Source organism: Suillus paluster, assembly GCF_016628075.1.
Source record: "Suillus paluster strain FC165 chromosome Unknown EDB91scaffold_83, whole genome shotgun sequence".
NCBI lineage: Eukaryota > Fungi > Basidiomycota > Agaricomycetes > Boletales > Suillaceae > Suillus > Suillus paluster.
Genome location: NW_024537643.1, coordinates 15,874 through 31,339, shown reverse-complemented (window position 1 = coordinate 31,339; position 15,466 = coordinate 15,874). Strand labels below are relative to the sequence as shown.

The 15,466-nt window shown below is 48.6% G+C and overlaps 7 protein-coding genes across 7 annotated transcripts; 4 read left to right on the top strand and 3 right to left on the bottom strand.

Annotated features, from left to right (window-relative positions):
- Nucleotides 1-1,840: 1,840 nt before the first annotated feature.
- EDB91DRAFT_1253317 (uncharacterized protein) lies at nt 1,841-2,489 on the bottom strand (the record flags this gene model as incomplete). The annotated part of the gene is made up of 2 exons (XM_041323626.1): nt 1,841-2,094; nt 2,150-2,489. 2 exons carry the CDS (start codon nt 2,487-2,489, stop codon nt 1,841-1,843), a joined length of 594 nt encoding a protein of 197 aa, XP_041172329.1.
- Nucleotides 2,490-4,761: 2,272 nt separating this feature from the next.
- On the bottom strand, nt 4,762-5,756 carry EDB91DRAFT_1160811 (uncharacterized protein). Its single transcript, XM_041319811.1, has 5 exons — nt 5,597-5,756; nt 5,376-5,458; nt 5,197-5,276; nt 5,056-5,130; nt 4,762-4,930 (listed from the first exon to the last, which is right to left on the bottom strand). Exons 2-5 carry the CDS (start codon nt 5,386-5,388, stop codon nt 4,886-4,888), a joined length of 213 nt encoding a protein of 70 aa, XP_041172328.1. The 5' UTR covers nt 5,389-5,458; nt 5,597-5,756; the 3' UTR covers nt 4,762-4,885.
- EDB91DRAFT_846744 (uncharacterized protein) lies at nt 5,453-5,862 on the top strand. The gene is made up of 2 exons (XM_041328593.1): nt 5,453-5,470; nt 5,519-5,862. The coding sequence occupies exon 2, from the start codon at nt 5,584-5,586 to the stop codon at nt 5,800-5,802; it is 219 nt and encodes a 72-aa protein (XP_041172327.1). The 5' UTR covers nt 5,453-5,470; nt 5,519-5,583; the 3' UTR covers nt 5,803-5,862.
- Nucleotides 5,863-7,630: 1,768 nt separating this feature from the next.
- On the top strand, nt 7,631-8,978 carry EDB91DRAFT_1313361 (uncharacterized protein; the record flags this gene model as incomplete). Its single annotated transcript, XM_041325134.1, has 4 exons — nt 7,631-8,053; nt 8,112-8,560; nt 8,613-8,876; nt 8,968-8,978. Exons 1-4 carry the CDS (start codon nt 7,968-7,970, stop codon nt 8,976-8,978), a joined length of 810 nt encoding a protein of 269 aa, XP_041172326.1. The 5' UTR covers nt 7,631-7,967.
- A 1,405-nt stretch (nt 8,979-10,383) lies between these two features.
- Nucleotides 10,384-12,254, top strand: EDB91DRAFT_1339158 (eukaryotic translation initiation factor eIF2A-domain-containing protein; the record flags this gene model as incomplete). Its single annotated transcript, XM_041325656.1, has 8 exons — nt 10,384-10,443; nt 10,526-10,619; nt 10,677-10,753; nt 10,881-11,219; nt 11,328-11,388; nt 11,413-11,508; nt 11,562-11,944; nt 12,086-12,254. The coding sequence occupies 7 exons, from the start codon at nt 10,384-10,386 to the stop codon at nt 11,846-11,848; spliced, it is 1,014 nt and encodes a 337-aa protein (XP_041172325.1). The 3' UTR covers nt 11,849-11,944; nt 12,086-12,254.
- Nucleotides 12,255-12,893: 639 nt separating this feature from the next.
- EDB91DRAFT_1060400 (uncharacterized protein) lies at nt 12,894-13,186 on the top strand (the record flags this gene model as incomplete). The annotated part of the gene is made up of 2 exons (XM_041314339.1): nt 12,894-13,033; nt 13,078-13,186. Coding segments are annotated over 2 exons (249 nt in total), but the record flags the coding sequence as incomplete, so codon positions are not given.
- Nucleotides 13,187-14,027: 841 nt separating this feature from the next.
- Nucleotides 14,028-15,217, bottom strand: EDB91DRAFT_1349992 (uncharacterized protein; the record flags this gene model as incomplete). The annotated part of the gene is made up of 5 exons (XM_041326044.1): nt 14,028-14,347; nt 14,403-14,519; nt 14,584-14,718; nt 14,774-14,896; nt 14,965-15,217. The coding sequence occupies 5 exons, from the start codon at nt 15,215-15,217 to the stop codon at nt 14,028-14,030; spliced, it is 948 nt and encodes a 315-aa protein (XP_041172323.1).
- Between the last annotated feature and the right edge of the window lie 249 nt (nt 15,218-15,466).

Genomic DNA, 15,466 nt, shown 5'->3' with positions numbered 1-15,466 from the left:
CGAAACTCTTGGAGAAAATGAGCCTGTTGATTTGGACTCTCAGTTGCGAGAGTTAAGGCTGATCGTTCGCCTTGGACAGCCTTTTGGTGCACTTTTGCTAGCGCAGCAGCATGGTGGGGAGTACAAGAGGATCGCTTCGGATCATAATATTATCGCGCAAGTCAAGGACATGACTGCTGTTGATGACATGATGGACGTCAGGACGCTAGAGATATTGTAGCTATGCATTCTGAAGAACGGATATCTCTGACACGAGCAGTACTTGCATTCATAGGCACTTGTATTATATTGTGTTCAGTGACCTACTGGGAAAGCGAACTACCACGATTGGATGATTGAACCGTTGCTAGCTGAGAAGACGCTGTTTGTCCATATCGTCGTGGCTACGTCTAGTCACTGAATATCCAGTCGACTCATTTGTGGCTATCATTGCTTCCCCAGCGCAACACATCGAGCACAAGACCATCAGCGCAAACCTCACCTCAAGCCTCCTGTTCGGTCTGTCGTGAATACCTGCACCACTTGCGCACACTAGCAAATAGTACGGAAGACAAGGCTGCGATTATCCTAATCGGGAGCAAATTGAATGGGCAAGTACGGCGAGGCGAACGATGGCAATTACGCTGTCAACAAGAGCTGTGGGTTTGTTGAATTTTCCTCTAATCACCATATGGGTAAACGAGATGGGTAGTGATGATGTATGTCTTGACAATGAGACTCAAGAGCGGGATTGTGGAGATCATAATATGATGACTAGGGGAATGCGTAAGCTGTACTGCACCTGGATTGGTTGTCGCAACTCCGAGGACTGAACGGCCTGCACAAGTTGCACCATTTGTCCCTCAGTAAGAATTGAAAGGCTGTGAATCTCCGAAGGCGCCTTTTCATCCCCTTCACCTCGTATCTCATTTGTAGCACTCCCTTGAAAAAACTTGCGACGCCTCTCGATCATATTGATAGAAGTAGAACTTCGGCCGTGCGTGACTATACGAAGATAGTATACTCAGTCGCGCACTCGAGAGAGAGACAACGCCTGGATGACATTACCTATACGAAGATAGTATACTGTAGGTAATTGGCATAAGTAAGAAACGCTAAGATCATAAGCGATAAGAAGAGTACTAACCTCAGTCGCGCACTCGAGAGAGAGACAACGCCTGAGGTACGAAACGCGTATCGTAGCAGACTAAATACAAAAAGGCGTAACTTAGTGATGAATAAAATATATGCTACGTGCTAGGTATATGTGACGGCTGACATTGACAGCGAACACCAAATTGAAGATATACGAACCAACATATAAGAGTGAAATATACGTAGTAAGGGCAACATTTTCAGTCCGAACGATGCGGACGACTTGCTAATTCCAACACATATTGCAAGCCAGATAGACTACACCGGCGAGCACAAATATAGACTACTAATATACCGCCGACATGTCCATCTGCGGCTGTGAGCTTGCGAATTCCTTTTCAGTCCTTTCCTCGCATTACTCAGTACGCATCGCCTTTCTTGTTCCTTTCGAGAACTCCAGAGTCCATATCTATCTTCAGAGCTTTCCCTGCTTAATGGGTGACTCAGCCTCTCTCGAGGTAGCGAATATAAGTGAACTTGCAACCACAATTACTGCGCTCCAGTCCGGCATACATTAGCGACTCGTGCCTGGCATGTGAGCCTCGTAGCAAGGTGTCGAGATAGTAGGTTCGAGAAGGTGCGTTCAGGTGGACTCGTAGCAGGAGAACTTTGGCATTCCCAGAGGGTACTTTTCCATCTAATGAATGGCTTCGAATATATTTTCAATGACACAGTGGAATTAGGCCGCATAGGTCAAAAAAATAATCTAGGCACGTCTACGTTCAGCCTTACAGATGTGCTCCTTCTTCATGTACGAGCGCGGAAAGCCCTTTCCACAGCTGGCGCAAACAGCCTTGACCTTCCGCAGATGCGTCTCGTTCATGTGGCGAGTGTGGTTATCCTTCTTGAGAAATCTCGAGCATCCGGGCCAGGTGCACTTCACTTTGCCTTGGCTGGTGTGCACACTGTCTGAAGAGTCAGACGAGGTCTGCCCCTCAGAGTACATGCCAGGCAATAAGTCTCATCGCACACGGTAAGCGTTTAAATAAAATGCTGCGAATCCTAGCGAACTCACCTTGGGGAATTTGACCGACGGGAGGATCTGCCCCCTCTGTTATCAATCCCGTATTCCCGACAGATCCTAAAGGACCGTACTCTTGGCCCGGAAACTGGCTTTGGAGTGCCAGTGGCTGTAGCATGGAGAAGTCAGGCGGAGTCGGCAACAGCATAATAGCATTAGGCTCATCGAGCACGTCTGGCACGACGGTCTGAGGCCCATCATCTAAGATTGCTTGGAGGTCAACAGTGCTATTCCCTGCGCCCGGATCCCTGATGGTGACTTCTGACGGGCATCTGGCAAGAAGCTCTGTAATGCAGGTGCGGATCTCCAGGATTTCCCTGTAGATGCCGATCATCCTGTCATTGTGTCTGTCAAGGCATTCGAGACACAATTGCAGGGTTGATCTCATTGAATCTTGATTGGGGGTCTGCCCTAACTGTGAAGAAGACGACGTCGACGGGAAGGTTGTTAGCGTCGGTCTAGACCTTACATGTAAGCTCATGTGTGAATTTCGAGTCTACGCCATGTAAAGGTAAATAAACCTTACTTTTGAAAATACATGCTCATTCTGACGCTGAATTGGAGATTCTGTATGGTACGGGAAGTCGTGCGAATGTAAGAGAATGTGTTAGTCGTTGTTGCGAGATTCTTGCCTTTATATTCACCTTTAAACCCCTTGAGCGCTGTCGCCTGCAAACTGAATTTGAATTCTTATGGCCGTGCGGGTAAAATGACGTTAGAGTACTCTCCGGACCTTGAGGCCTTGAGGGTTCAGAATGGCAATCAGGATGTCTCCGCAAGCCACGTGGAACTGAATTTAGCTCAGGGTCTGGTTTGTAGGATCATGAACCTCACTTTCTTCATAACCTCACAGGAACGGATTTGTTCAGATTCCCAGTGCGCTGTGCAGGTCTATCAGTTCACGACGAACCTGTATATCATCAAGTCAGAATCAGCTGCCACTGTCTGTGAGAACTCGAACCTTTCCTTGAGTTTGGAGAATTTGTTATCCACTCTAGAGTGTAATGGCATTGGAAATTAAACAGGAGCGAGCGAATAAAATAGGTTTGTGTTTGCTCGCATAGCATGTCTCTTAGTACGATACGATTACAATGATGGGTGTCAAATCAGGCAGGAAGCGGCTTACTGGGAAAACGATATATTCACAGATACCACATACAAACATCGAGTTTGGATGAGTCGCGGGCCGAATGAGACACCATGTGGTCCTGTCCTCTCCTGTGTTATCAAATACGAGTGTTTAGATCACTTCAACACTTTCATTCGGTGACAGGGAGCAAATTCGGCGCTTCATACGATGAAGGGACCCTGCAGACACTGATTAGTTGGCAAGCTGAGGAAAAATTGCCGAGGGCTGTACTAATTTCATTCAGATGGATGATCTTACTTGCACCCAGAGCGACAATTTCAGATGCACCCTCGAGATTCTGTGATCGGTTCATATCTTGCCGTTCAAGAATGCGATGCTTCCCTGTTAAAAGCTAAGCGCTAAAGGGTTTGGATGAATGAGGTCTCAGTGGCTCTCAACCAGAAGACAACAATCGACACTGGGTCGAACGTTCGTCACCGGTGTGACACAGTCTGTCACACTCACCATTTGCCGGAACTTCCTGGTTCAACCAGCTTCAAGATTGCTTCAAGATGTCTACTTGTCACCCAGCCCGGGATCTTACAACTGGCATAAGATCAGGTTCTGGGAAGCGCCACGGTGGAACCTAGTAATGTAGTCCGCGGACTATTATCTGAAGAGTCTACTACATCTACTTTATCCAAATGATGACGCAAGGAGTGGCGCCCACAGCTTGCTTGCCGTGATGAGGTGATAAGGCCATTTCATTTTGATGTTGATGTTACTTATGAATGATGTGTGAAAACTTGAACTTTGTCTTTCATAAGGGCTGCTCAAGGCTCAATTCTAAAAGGTTCGCGTTCACTTGGGATCCGAGCACCGCTAAGCGTCGCCAAACCTTGTCCTAAACAGGACTTGTACCTAAACCTTACGGCGCGTAGCGCCAACACTTGCTGTAGTAGTAAATTATCTGAAAATACATCCTTAACCTCAGCAAGACTCCTAAACCTCGTCATTCCTAACCTCAGCAGAGCTGACCCTTATCTCAGCCGTGTTAAGTAGCAATGTACAATCAAGTGCCCATTTTTGAGTGAAAAATGATTATATTATATTCACGAACATACTACATATGATGTACTCTATGAAAAGGGTTAGGAAAAGGTTCAGGAATGTTAGGGTTAGGCCTGACGAGGGTTAGAAATGTAAATGACAAGGTTTAGTGAGGTTTGGGATGTGCTTTAAGACTGCTTGTATACACCAAGTGTTGGCAATGTGCGCCGTAAGGTTTAGGTACAAGTCCCGTTTAGGACAAGGTTTGGTGACGCTTAGCGGTGCTTGAATCCAAGTGAACTCGAACTTTTAGAATTGAGCAGCCCTGTTACAGCTGATTGCAAAATTATGCGGAAACGCAAAAGTTGGATTTGAGTCTCGGAAACACCCGGACGAGGACCCCGTACGCATGGTCGCACTGCAGCTGTAGAGTCCCAACAAGTCTGAGCAGTGAGTACTAGGGCTCCGTGACACTTACTTGAAATGCACAAAAACACCCAGAGCTCGCAGTAGCACCTTCGATACACAGACCTTCTAGAACACAACGGTACTTGATAGCTGGTAGATTTTGTCGAATTTTATCAGCCTAATAGAAGTCAAGTTTCGAACATTTAGAATAAATCCATATCAATGAAGTGTATTTCAACCATTCTAAACTAAACTAAACAAAAGGTAAAGGAGATAGGTGTTTCGGGTTCCACGAGAGGTGCAAGAAGGTGTCGCAAGGGTTTTGGGTGCCGCGAGACGATGCGAAAGGTGTCCTGAGGGTGTCGGATATCACGAGAGGGTGCGAGAATGTGAAGAAGCTGCCAGAGGCAGGTACAAGATGATGTGGGAGGGTGCACCGTGTGAAAGGCTACGGAGAATGAGTGTCTTTAGATTAGTAAAATAAGAAGAAACAGAGGGAAGCAGAAAAAATTACATGCACAAGGTAGTAGCGAGTGAGCGAGGGGAGTGAGTACGACAGAGAATACAACAAGGCCAGTATAGATGTAATGATAACTGTACAGAATGCATTAATAAGTAATGGTAGAAACACGAGATAAAACAATGGAAGGAACTCATCAGCAGAATTGCGCCATCCATGTCCTCAGCATGAACGGAGATGGATCATGGCACCTGACATCCGGTCTAGTAGGTTCCCGCACAAAAATAACGCGTCAGACGCGTCGATGATCTCCCGCCTGCTAGTCAGTATGCAAGGTGAGGATCAGTGAATCGCGACACATCAGAACATCACTCACCTATCCGTGCGCAGTGAAGGCGCTGGCCAGAATATTTCTGGCAGAGTTTTCGCTGAGAACGTCGTATGTGCCGTTCACTGCTGGCACTGAGCGCTGAGCCTCACTTCCTGCGCATGCAAGTGCTGTGCCCTTCGCTGCTGCCGTTCGCTCAGTGTGATATGCTTATGGGGTCCTCGCTCGGGTGTTTCCGAGATCCAAATCCAACTTTTGCGTTTCCGCATAATTTTGCAATCAGCTGTAACGTTAAACAGTGGTTCAGGGACCTGAGAATGAATATGAGTTGAGGGCGGGAATCCTGGCAGAGGCTGGCGGGTGTCCTCACGACTTCCTCCCCTGCTATCCACGGTCCGTGAGAAGTCAAATTCCGCGTTCAGAATGAATAAGAATTCGCAACAATGCGGTGACTTTACGTGTCTGGATAGATGAACACGTGAGCTTACCATGAATTTACATCTGAACTTCAGATCGACGCTGACAAACCCCCCGTCGACGTCGTCTTCGGGGGTAGGGCAGGCCCCTGATCAAGATTCAATGAAATCCACCTACCAGCATCTGTGTTTGGTGAGTAGATATGTGGGTGTGTGTCCTGTCTCGAAAGGTACGAGGATGGCCTCCCCTATTCGATCCCCACTTTCCAGCTTTCATACTCATAGCAAGGCATCGCTTGAACAAGTGACGACCTGCTGTGCCGCAGTGCGCCCGACAGATGTACAAGGTTCCAGACAAAATCAGAGTCCTTCCGATTTCTGACAAAACGTCATCGCTCCATTGCTGATACTTATCTCATCCGTACTCAGGCAAAGACGTAATCGTTAATCGAGGCATGCAACTAAGAACAGTTATCATTCACGAAGAGCTGCTTTTACCGGATCTCTGAGGATTAACGCGCCGGGATGATGTGTCTCTTTCTTATGAATGCAAGGCTGGCAGGTCCAACGTTCACTGTTGAATGGAACAAATTAGACATGGCTTTGAACTGTTCCTATTACGCGTGGGGAATTTGAATTCTCAACTCTCGAAGGTAAGTAAATGGGAACGAGTGAAGAAGCATCGTAAAGTAAAGTCGAAAATGGGCTCATGTCTACTCGTATAGCATGTCTCCTTACTATATAATACTGACAATGATCAAAGATCAATTCAGGTAGGAAGCGGCTTACTGGAGGTGTTCATTGCCAAAAGGTACACTGAGTTTGGAGAAATCGTGGGCTTGGAGGGACATGGCGCCGGCCATGGTCTTGTCCCTTTAACGCCTTCAGTCGGTGATAGGGAACTACTTCTTTCTGAGAACTTGATGAGGCCGTGTTTAATTTGTTCCTTGCCACGGAACATCCGTGAGAGGCCTCTCTTTACGTTGACAATTTGAAGCTTTCCCTAGCTTAAGCAAGCGCTCTCATTGGTGGAGAGGACCAGAAGTCCGAGACTATATCAAACAGGGATCATTCAACGATAGTCTTTCGACGGCTCCAAATACTGATGAAGTACGATCAGTCGGATTGTTGAATGTGTGCACGTGGAAACGCACGAGGTCGCTTACGGTGAAGGGAACCTGCCAACTTATTATGAAACCATGACGCATGATGTCCTAGTACCTACCATATCTTGCCGTTCGAGAATGCCGATAACCCTGAACTTAAAATCAGATAGGTTGCCATGGAACTCGTGGCAGTGGCACACTCACTGCGTTCCAGGTGAAAGTGGATGCCATGTGGCAAGGTAGCTGTGTTATCGTTGACCTATTTTCTCGTCGGAAAAGTTCTAAGTCCCTCGCCTCGTAAGTACTGGCACGATTTTTTTCGATGAGGAAATAGTTAGTCTCCCGTAGTCAGAGCCTTAGTATGGATCATTTAATATAGATAATCAAGATCAGGTGTTCTGGCTAAGAATAGGAGGTCACTTGCCCAGGGAATCAAATAATCGATACCTGATACTTATCTTTCCACAAGACTTCCCTTCTCAAAGGCAATCCCCGCAAATCCCGATTTACCCTCATTTTATAGCAATGATGTGAAATTTTCGCTTCCGCGAAGAAGCCTGTCCCACTTTACGGTGAAGGGAGCCTGCAGACACGTTAATTAGCCGACAGCCTAAGGAACAGTTGTGATTAATTTCATTCGGGCGGATGATCTCGAGATGCTGAGAGTGTCGATTCTGCGAATATAGCCAAGCAACGCGGGGGCTCTTGCCTCGTGGCTAAGATTCATTCGGATGGATGATCTCGAGATTCGTGACGCGTCCATGTAGACCAGAGCACATTATGCAGAGGTAAGTAGCCACATGTCGAAATGTTATCCCTCCCATGGACGAGCAGCGCAGATGACTCGGAGATTGTACTGCCAAAGTTAAACTGACCTGCCAGACCTGCCACGGGCATAAACTGATTTGGGATTCAGTCTGCAGGCGACAGCCACAGACCTCGAACGTGAGTATAAAGGCAGAAATCTCAGAAGCTATGAAGCATTCTCTCGCACCACTTGCCCTGCTACCTAGAATCTGCAAGAAGTCAGATTCAGCTTTCAGGATGAGCACCTATTTGGAGTCAGCTTCCTTTACGCTTCATGGACTCGGGATGCAAACTTACCATGAATTTACCCAGGTCGACGCTAACAAATCCCGCGTCGATGTCATCTTTGCGGTTGCGGCAGGCCCCTGGTCAAGATTCAACGACATCGACCCTACATTCATGTCTTGAGTCCCTTGTCAGACTCCATGACAGGATAGACTGTGTTCGCAATGAAATGCTGGAGCTCCAGGCCCGCATTGCAGAGCTTACCAGCTGCCAATCAGGAGTTGCCGTGGGGGATTCGGGCGTATGTAATGACAGTGCTAACATGCAAATAATCTTCGATGATGAGCCTCAGACCATCGCGCTCGACCAGCTCAATGCTGTGTCACCGTTGTCAACTCTGCTTGACCTCTTCCTCTTGTCACAACCAGCACTCCATGGCCAGTTTATGGAACAAGAGTACGGTCCTTTAGGATCTGTCGGAGTTACGGGATCGCTATCAGAGCATGCAAATCCTCCTGTCGGTCAACTTCCCCAAGGTCAGTTGGACATTGGCAGCTTTTCCTTTAAACGCTCACCGTGTGCATACAGACATGGTGCTCCATGGCATTTCCAGTTCCGTCGGCGGTGAACAACCCTTCCTGCCTCAGCATGACACGTACTCTGAGGGGCAGACCCTATTCGACTCTTCAGAACCACTTCTCCCCAATGCGCAGGGGAGCCAAGACAAAGTAAAGTGCACCTGGCCCGGATGCTCAAGATTTGTCAAGAAGGAGAACCGCACTCGCCATGTGAATGAGATGCATCGGCGGAAAGTTAAGGCTGTCTGCGCCGGCTGCGGAAAGGGATTCGCGCGTCCGTATATGAAGAAGGACCATATCTGTCGGGAGTTTTTTTTTCAACATATTTACCTTCCACCGCTTCAAATTTTTAAATATTTTCGTAGCCACTCAGTAGGGAAAATAAGATCTCTCTAGGAGTGCCAATATTCTCTTGCTACAAGCCCACCTAAACGCATTGACAATCTCGGTACCCTGCCACGAAGCTCATATGCGAGGTACGAGTCAGCCAAACCGTACTGAGTTCAGTAATGGTGATCGCAAGTTCACTTCGAGGGAGGATTGGTCAAGATAAATATGGAAATCTCGAAAGGGAGATGCGCACCGATCCGATGATGGAATTCAATGGGGTTGTTCTCATGCAATCACATCAGCGCTGAAGGGACAACAAGCTTCGACTTTGGCTAATACTCGGCGCTCAGCTTCAAAGGGTATGGCTGAGGAAAGGATGCAGAATGAGAGTGGAACCAACTAAACTGATAGGCTAGTGAGTCACACGGTAGTAGATGTTGTATTGGTTGAAGGTGATACGAACAAGGAGAAGAGTTGTTGGTACATTGTTTGTACATATGTGTTGCCGGCTGTGGTCTATTACACAGTGGCACAGGCGAACAAAATGGCGAGTGATGTAACGTCGTGAGTAGAACCATGTCACCGATCTAGATCTCAATTTCAAAACTCCCAAACTCAGCGGTGAACCGGAAGACCGCCTTATATCAACATGTGTAGGGTGCATGTTTTCTCCGTGTCCGCTTGTGCAGGCTATGCAGACGAAGCGCCCAAGTGGTTCGGCGAGCTGACGTCACGGAACATTACATAGCCCATAGGATTGCTCTCGGAGGTGAGGGGCGCTTCGGAGATGCCAGATAGTGGACGAATGAGACGCGCCAGTAGAAATGAGATCCGTGCCAAGATTGGGTCCTAATAGACTCGTGAGTTGCGCAAGATGTATGTGGCCGATACATTACCCATCTTATAGGAAGAAGGGGATTTCCGTCTAAAAGCTTCTAAAGGTTATCTAGTAAATTTTCGGGTCTCCAATAGTACTGTAATCGGGGATGAAGCGACGGGTTCGGATCGCACCTGCCGTGTTATTAACCTGTTGATAACTGATGTCAGTAACAGTGGTAAAACTACCATGGGTTGTGAATGCGTCAGTGATATCCGGCTAGCACAAACGTTAACGCACCGCTGAAGATTCCGGGTAAGCTACGCAATATGATTGCTTCTTGAAGCTCTATAGCACACTTTCAAAACATCTTAGTATATATCACCAAAGATGCCGCCGAGCTTGAGCCTGCTTGAATGAATGAAAGCTAGCAGCTGGTTGTTGTTTGGTCTCTTTCTTCCTCCAGAGAAATGTTGGATAGAAACATTCAATCCTCATCTCTCTCGAAGATCGCTGGATAAAAGGTATCTGGGTGGTCATCTTTCTGTCAATAGTTGGACATCGAGGGACAGCAGCACCACGAGCCACGCTAGTCTTCAGAAACCAGCGCTTTTATCAGCCCTGTCCGATTCTTATGCGTGAAATGGTTCACAAGAAGAAGTGGCCCATCAGCGGCCAGCCTCGAGGCCATCTTGTGAGCAACCAAGAGCAATTTACTGCTTGCCCTAAAGCGGATTTTGAATGCAGCTGTGCATTTATGCCTTATCCACCGTTAGTCTCATCCGGGAAACATGCACTTGCTTCGTTCTCGTTCCCTCGGTCTTCTTAGCACAAACATGGCCTTCCAGCTCTCTCAGCAATATCCGACTTGTTCGTAAAAATTCAGTCTAGAGGTGCTTTTGATCTAACATAATTGGAATCTTGCAGTCCGCGCACAGAAGAGCATGGGTCTCATCGGCGGCATGCCCACATACACGCCAATAGAGGGTTTCGCTGTCCCCGATGTCCCAGCTCGTTGCCTCATGCTCGCGCGATCCACCTGACAGACTTAATTGGATCTTGGCGTGCAGATCTTTCTAATAGCCGAAGGCGCACAGCTACTCCAAGAACTGAGTGCTCCAAATATTGTAGAACTCAAGTTCTCTCCGCGCGGAACATACCTCTCAACATGGGAACGGCCAGATACGCCTCGTGTATACCATCGAAGCATCGGCAAAATCTCACTTCACATGGTTCCCCGCAGTCAAGCTGGAAGATGGCGCCCAGCACAAGAATCTCCGCGTCTTCTCCGCCTCCACTGGTGAGGAGCTCATCTCCTTCGCACAAAAGTCGCAGGAGAACTGGGACCTTCAGTACACCATATTCGAGTCGCATGCCATTCGTCTTGTTGCTCAGGAGATCCAGGTCTATCGCCCTGCTGAATGGAGGAAGGGAATCGTGGATCAGCTGCGCGTTGAAGGCGCATCGATGGTCTCCTTGGACTGAACTTGTCTATCGCAGTGTTTGTTGCTGAGAAGAAGTTATTATCATTTCCTCTCTGATCGCGCCCAGATCAAGTGGAATGATCTTGAAACACAGGTACTCGTCCTTACACAAAGGGAGGCCGACAACTCGAACAAGAGCTACTACGGCGAGACTGGTATGTACCTCCTCAATGCAGCAGGTAATTTCGACTTCCGCGTCACCCTGGACAAGGAGAGACCCATCCATGCCGTCTCGTGGAGCCCAAACTCCAAAGAATTTGGCGTTGTCTATAGATGTTAGTTATCTCCTTTGATCGCGGAAGCCGTACTAACTGGCTACTTTTCTTAGACATGCCTGCTAAAACTACACTCTTTGATCAACGTATGCGGACGCTCCATTATTTTGGATCCTCTCCTCGTAACTCTTTCAACCCACAAGGTTGCCTCGTTGCACGAGAGACGGAAGAAAATATGCGTGCCTTGAAATTTATCAAGTCGAGCACGTATAATTTTCTTCCGGATCATCGACGCATCGATGAAGGGCGTTGGGGCGGTGCCGACATACTTAGCTGCATCAGCATTTGCCTAGTTCACTGCATCTCTAGACTGCGAGCCCTCAACCCTATCCACTGGTGACTCGACAGCTCATATATCCCAGATTACGCAACGGTCACAGTCGACCAGTCCCACTGATAGACTCTTGCTGTTCTTCGTTGGACCACTCACTCCAATGTAAGTATCTTTATCCTGGCCGTGAGCATGTTTATAGTACAAGTCCACCGGCAGGTAGAGTAATGTCCTCAATTCGATGATGATCAGAACTCGTTGCTCAGAATTGCGACCCGCCCAGTTACTGTACCCATTCTCCGACAGACTCTTCGGAGCGCTCATCTTGGCTGGGAGGTTGTCGGACTCGTCAGACAAAATGAACAGGACCGATGATCAGATGCACTGGTTATTGTCAATGGGGGATTTCTCCCAGCTTGAATGGACTCTTGTCCATACTACCAGGCCGAACTTCTCCCACTTGGCCTATCGATGACTGTGCACACAACGCATGAGTGGTATGTTATTAATTAACTATCATCTGTGTCTCATGTGCTATTAGTAGTATTTAACTTGTCACGTGGATTCACTGGAACCGATCAGAGCCGAGATGAAGACGACACTCGTAGGCCCCGGCGTATCGAACAGGCATAGGAGGATAGTGTTACTCGAAAAACAGACAAGGGCAGTGATACCGCAGCCCATCGTTGCCATTATCACAGGGAGGAACTGTCTATTTGTGGTTACCGGCTCATGCTCGCTTGCGAAACTCAGCTGATATTAATATTCATGATTATGCATATGGCCTGATCGTGGTTTAAATCCCCGAAGCCAGCGAGTCAGAATCGGACAATATTAATGGATCTGGGTTGAAATCGTACCTATGTCACTTCCTGGTCAACTCGCTCATGGTTTCCTCACCCACATCTCAGGCGCAAGCCATCTTCCACTCTAATGCGGGCAAGCAGGCCTCTCCGCCGAACCGATGGTAACGCGCACGTTCGAAGCGCCCTCGGGCACCCCGTTCGGCCCCGAGGCAGTAGTCGTGGTCAACTACGGAATTTGGCGCCCGAGGACGTCCCAACCGTGAACATGACCATCAAGCACAAGACCATCAACGAGAACCTCACCTCAAATCTGCCATGAGTTCCTGCGTCGTTTGCGTACAGCAACCGACGGCATGGAAGACAAGGCTGCAATCATGCTTATTGAGAGCCCGGCGGGCAAGTACAGCGTGGTGAACCATCGCCACTATGCTGTCACCAATGGTGGTATGTTCTCTCGATTTCCCTCAACATATAGCTGAACGAGATGAGCAGGGTGATGCACGGTTTGACGAGGCCACTCAATAGCGAGATTGTGAAGATCGCGCCCAGGGGACACGTAGACTGTATTGCATTTGGTTGGGTTGCATCGCTGATAATATAAGAGGCAATGTACGATCCAGCTGGCAATGGACCCTCACTAGCTACACGATTCATCCCCCCAGTAACAATGGAATGGCAGTGTATACCCGAGTACGCCTTTCCATTCCCTTCTAATAGTGTGGCTTATCTCCTATTATAGCTCTCCCTTGAAAGACTCCTTCTCGACATTGTAAACGAGACACCGGTATCTCGAAACATGTTACTTGGCAAATGGTCTTCGCAGAAGGTGGCTGCGCAGGGGACCTTTGGGAGTGAGTACTGAGCGACGTCTAAGAAGGGAGAATGCAGTACCGCCGGCAGCAGGGCACAGGTATGCGTTGTCATATATGTTGTCATGGCTACTCGTGGACCACAGACAGGGAGCTTTGTATGTGTCAGCCAGAAGTCATGAACGTTCAGTATGTAAGGGATTCAGTTTAGGAGGCCAAAGCCCAGCAACTCAGCTGCATGCTCTCCCATCAGCGTCGATGCGACCGCACGAGAAACAATCATATTGAATCTTTATTCGCGTTGGTGCGCATCGCCTTTCCTGTTCCTTTCGAGATCGCTATATCTGTCTCTAGGACTTTCCCTGTTCAATAGATGACCCAGTCTTCCTCGAAGTAGGCTGTAGCGAACGAAGTCAAGGGTGAACTTGCGACTACCATTACTGAAGTCGGCTCGGTTCCATAAGTTCATCTACTCGATCACTCATGCCTGGCAAACGGGCCTCGTGGCAACAGAACACCGGTGCTCCTACAGTGTACGTAGGAATAGCTTCGAAGGGATTTTCAAAATTGAAGCGGCGGAATTGCAGGTGCGTAAGTTGACAAAAGAAAAATCTAAGAACCTCTATATTCAGCTCAACAGATATGGTCCTTCTTCATATACGGGCGCGTGAATGCCTTTCCACAGCCGGCGCAAACAGCCTTAACCTTCCGCCGATGCACCTCATTAATATGGCGAGTGAGACCATCCTTTCTGACAACTTTTGTGCACCTGAGCTGGGTGCACCTGACTTTGTTGTGGCTTCCCTGCACGATATGAGGAAGCGGTTGTTGGTCGCGTCTGACCGGGGGATCAGGCAGGGTCTGCGCCTCGGGGTACGCGCCATACTGGGGCAGGGAGGGTTGCGCACCGGACTGATATCGGACAGAACTAGAGGTGTCGCAGAGCAATGGATCTGGTCGCACATAGTAATCGTTCAAGAAAAACGGCTGCGCATACAGCGAGCTTACCTTGAGGAAGTTGACCGACGAGAGAATCACCACCATCTGGCAGGGCGTTAGTAGCCCCGACAGAACCTAAAGGACCGTACTCTGGGACCGAAAGCCATTCGCGGAATTCCAATGACTCTGGTAAGGGAGAGGTTAGACGGAGTCGACAATAGTGGAATAGCATTAGGCTCATCGAGCACACCTGGTGTGATGGTCTGAGGCCCATCATCGACGATTGCCTGGAGGTCAGTGGGACTGTCCCGTGTGCCCATGGCGATCTCCTCCTGGTCTCTCGCGAGGAGCTCCGTAACGGACCGTTGTTGGTCGCGTCTGACTGCTGGTCGCACATGGTAAGCGTTCAAGAAAAACGGTTGCGCATATAGCGAACTTACGTTGGGGAAGTTGACCAACGAGAGGATCTACGCCCTCTGACAGGGTACCAGCAACCCTGACAGATCTTAAAGGACGGTACTCTCTCTCTAGGTCCGAACGGTGGCGATAGAATTTCAATTGCTCTGGTAAGAGAGAGAGAGGTGGGGCGAAATCAACAACCATGGCATAGTATTAGGCTCATCGAACACACCTGGCGTGATGGCCCAAGGCCAAACCTCCGCCCGGATGTCAGCGGCGCCACCCCGTGCGCCCGAATCCTCCATGGTGACTTCTGACTGGCAGTTGGCGAGAAGCTCCGTGAAGCGGGTGCGGATTTCCCTGTGAGCGCAGTCTATCCTGTCGAGGTACTCAAGACATGACTGCAGGGCTGCTCTCATTGAAACTTGATCCCGCGAAGACGAAGTCGACGGGGAGTTTGTTGGCGTCGTTCTAGGTAAATTCATGGTAAGCTCATCTTTCCATCCCGAGCCTACGAAGCATAAAGTAAGCTTGCCTATACATGCTTATTTCGAACGGTGAATCTGACTGGCAAATTTTGGGTGGCAGGTGAAGTCGTATAAATGTGAGAGATTACTTGCTAACCTCTGCGAGATTCATGTCTTTTTATTCATGCTCGAGGCCCGTGGCGGGTCTGGCGGGTCAACGTAACCTTGGCAGTACAGTGTCCGAATCATTGAGTACTTTTTTGCTTT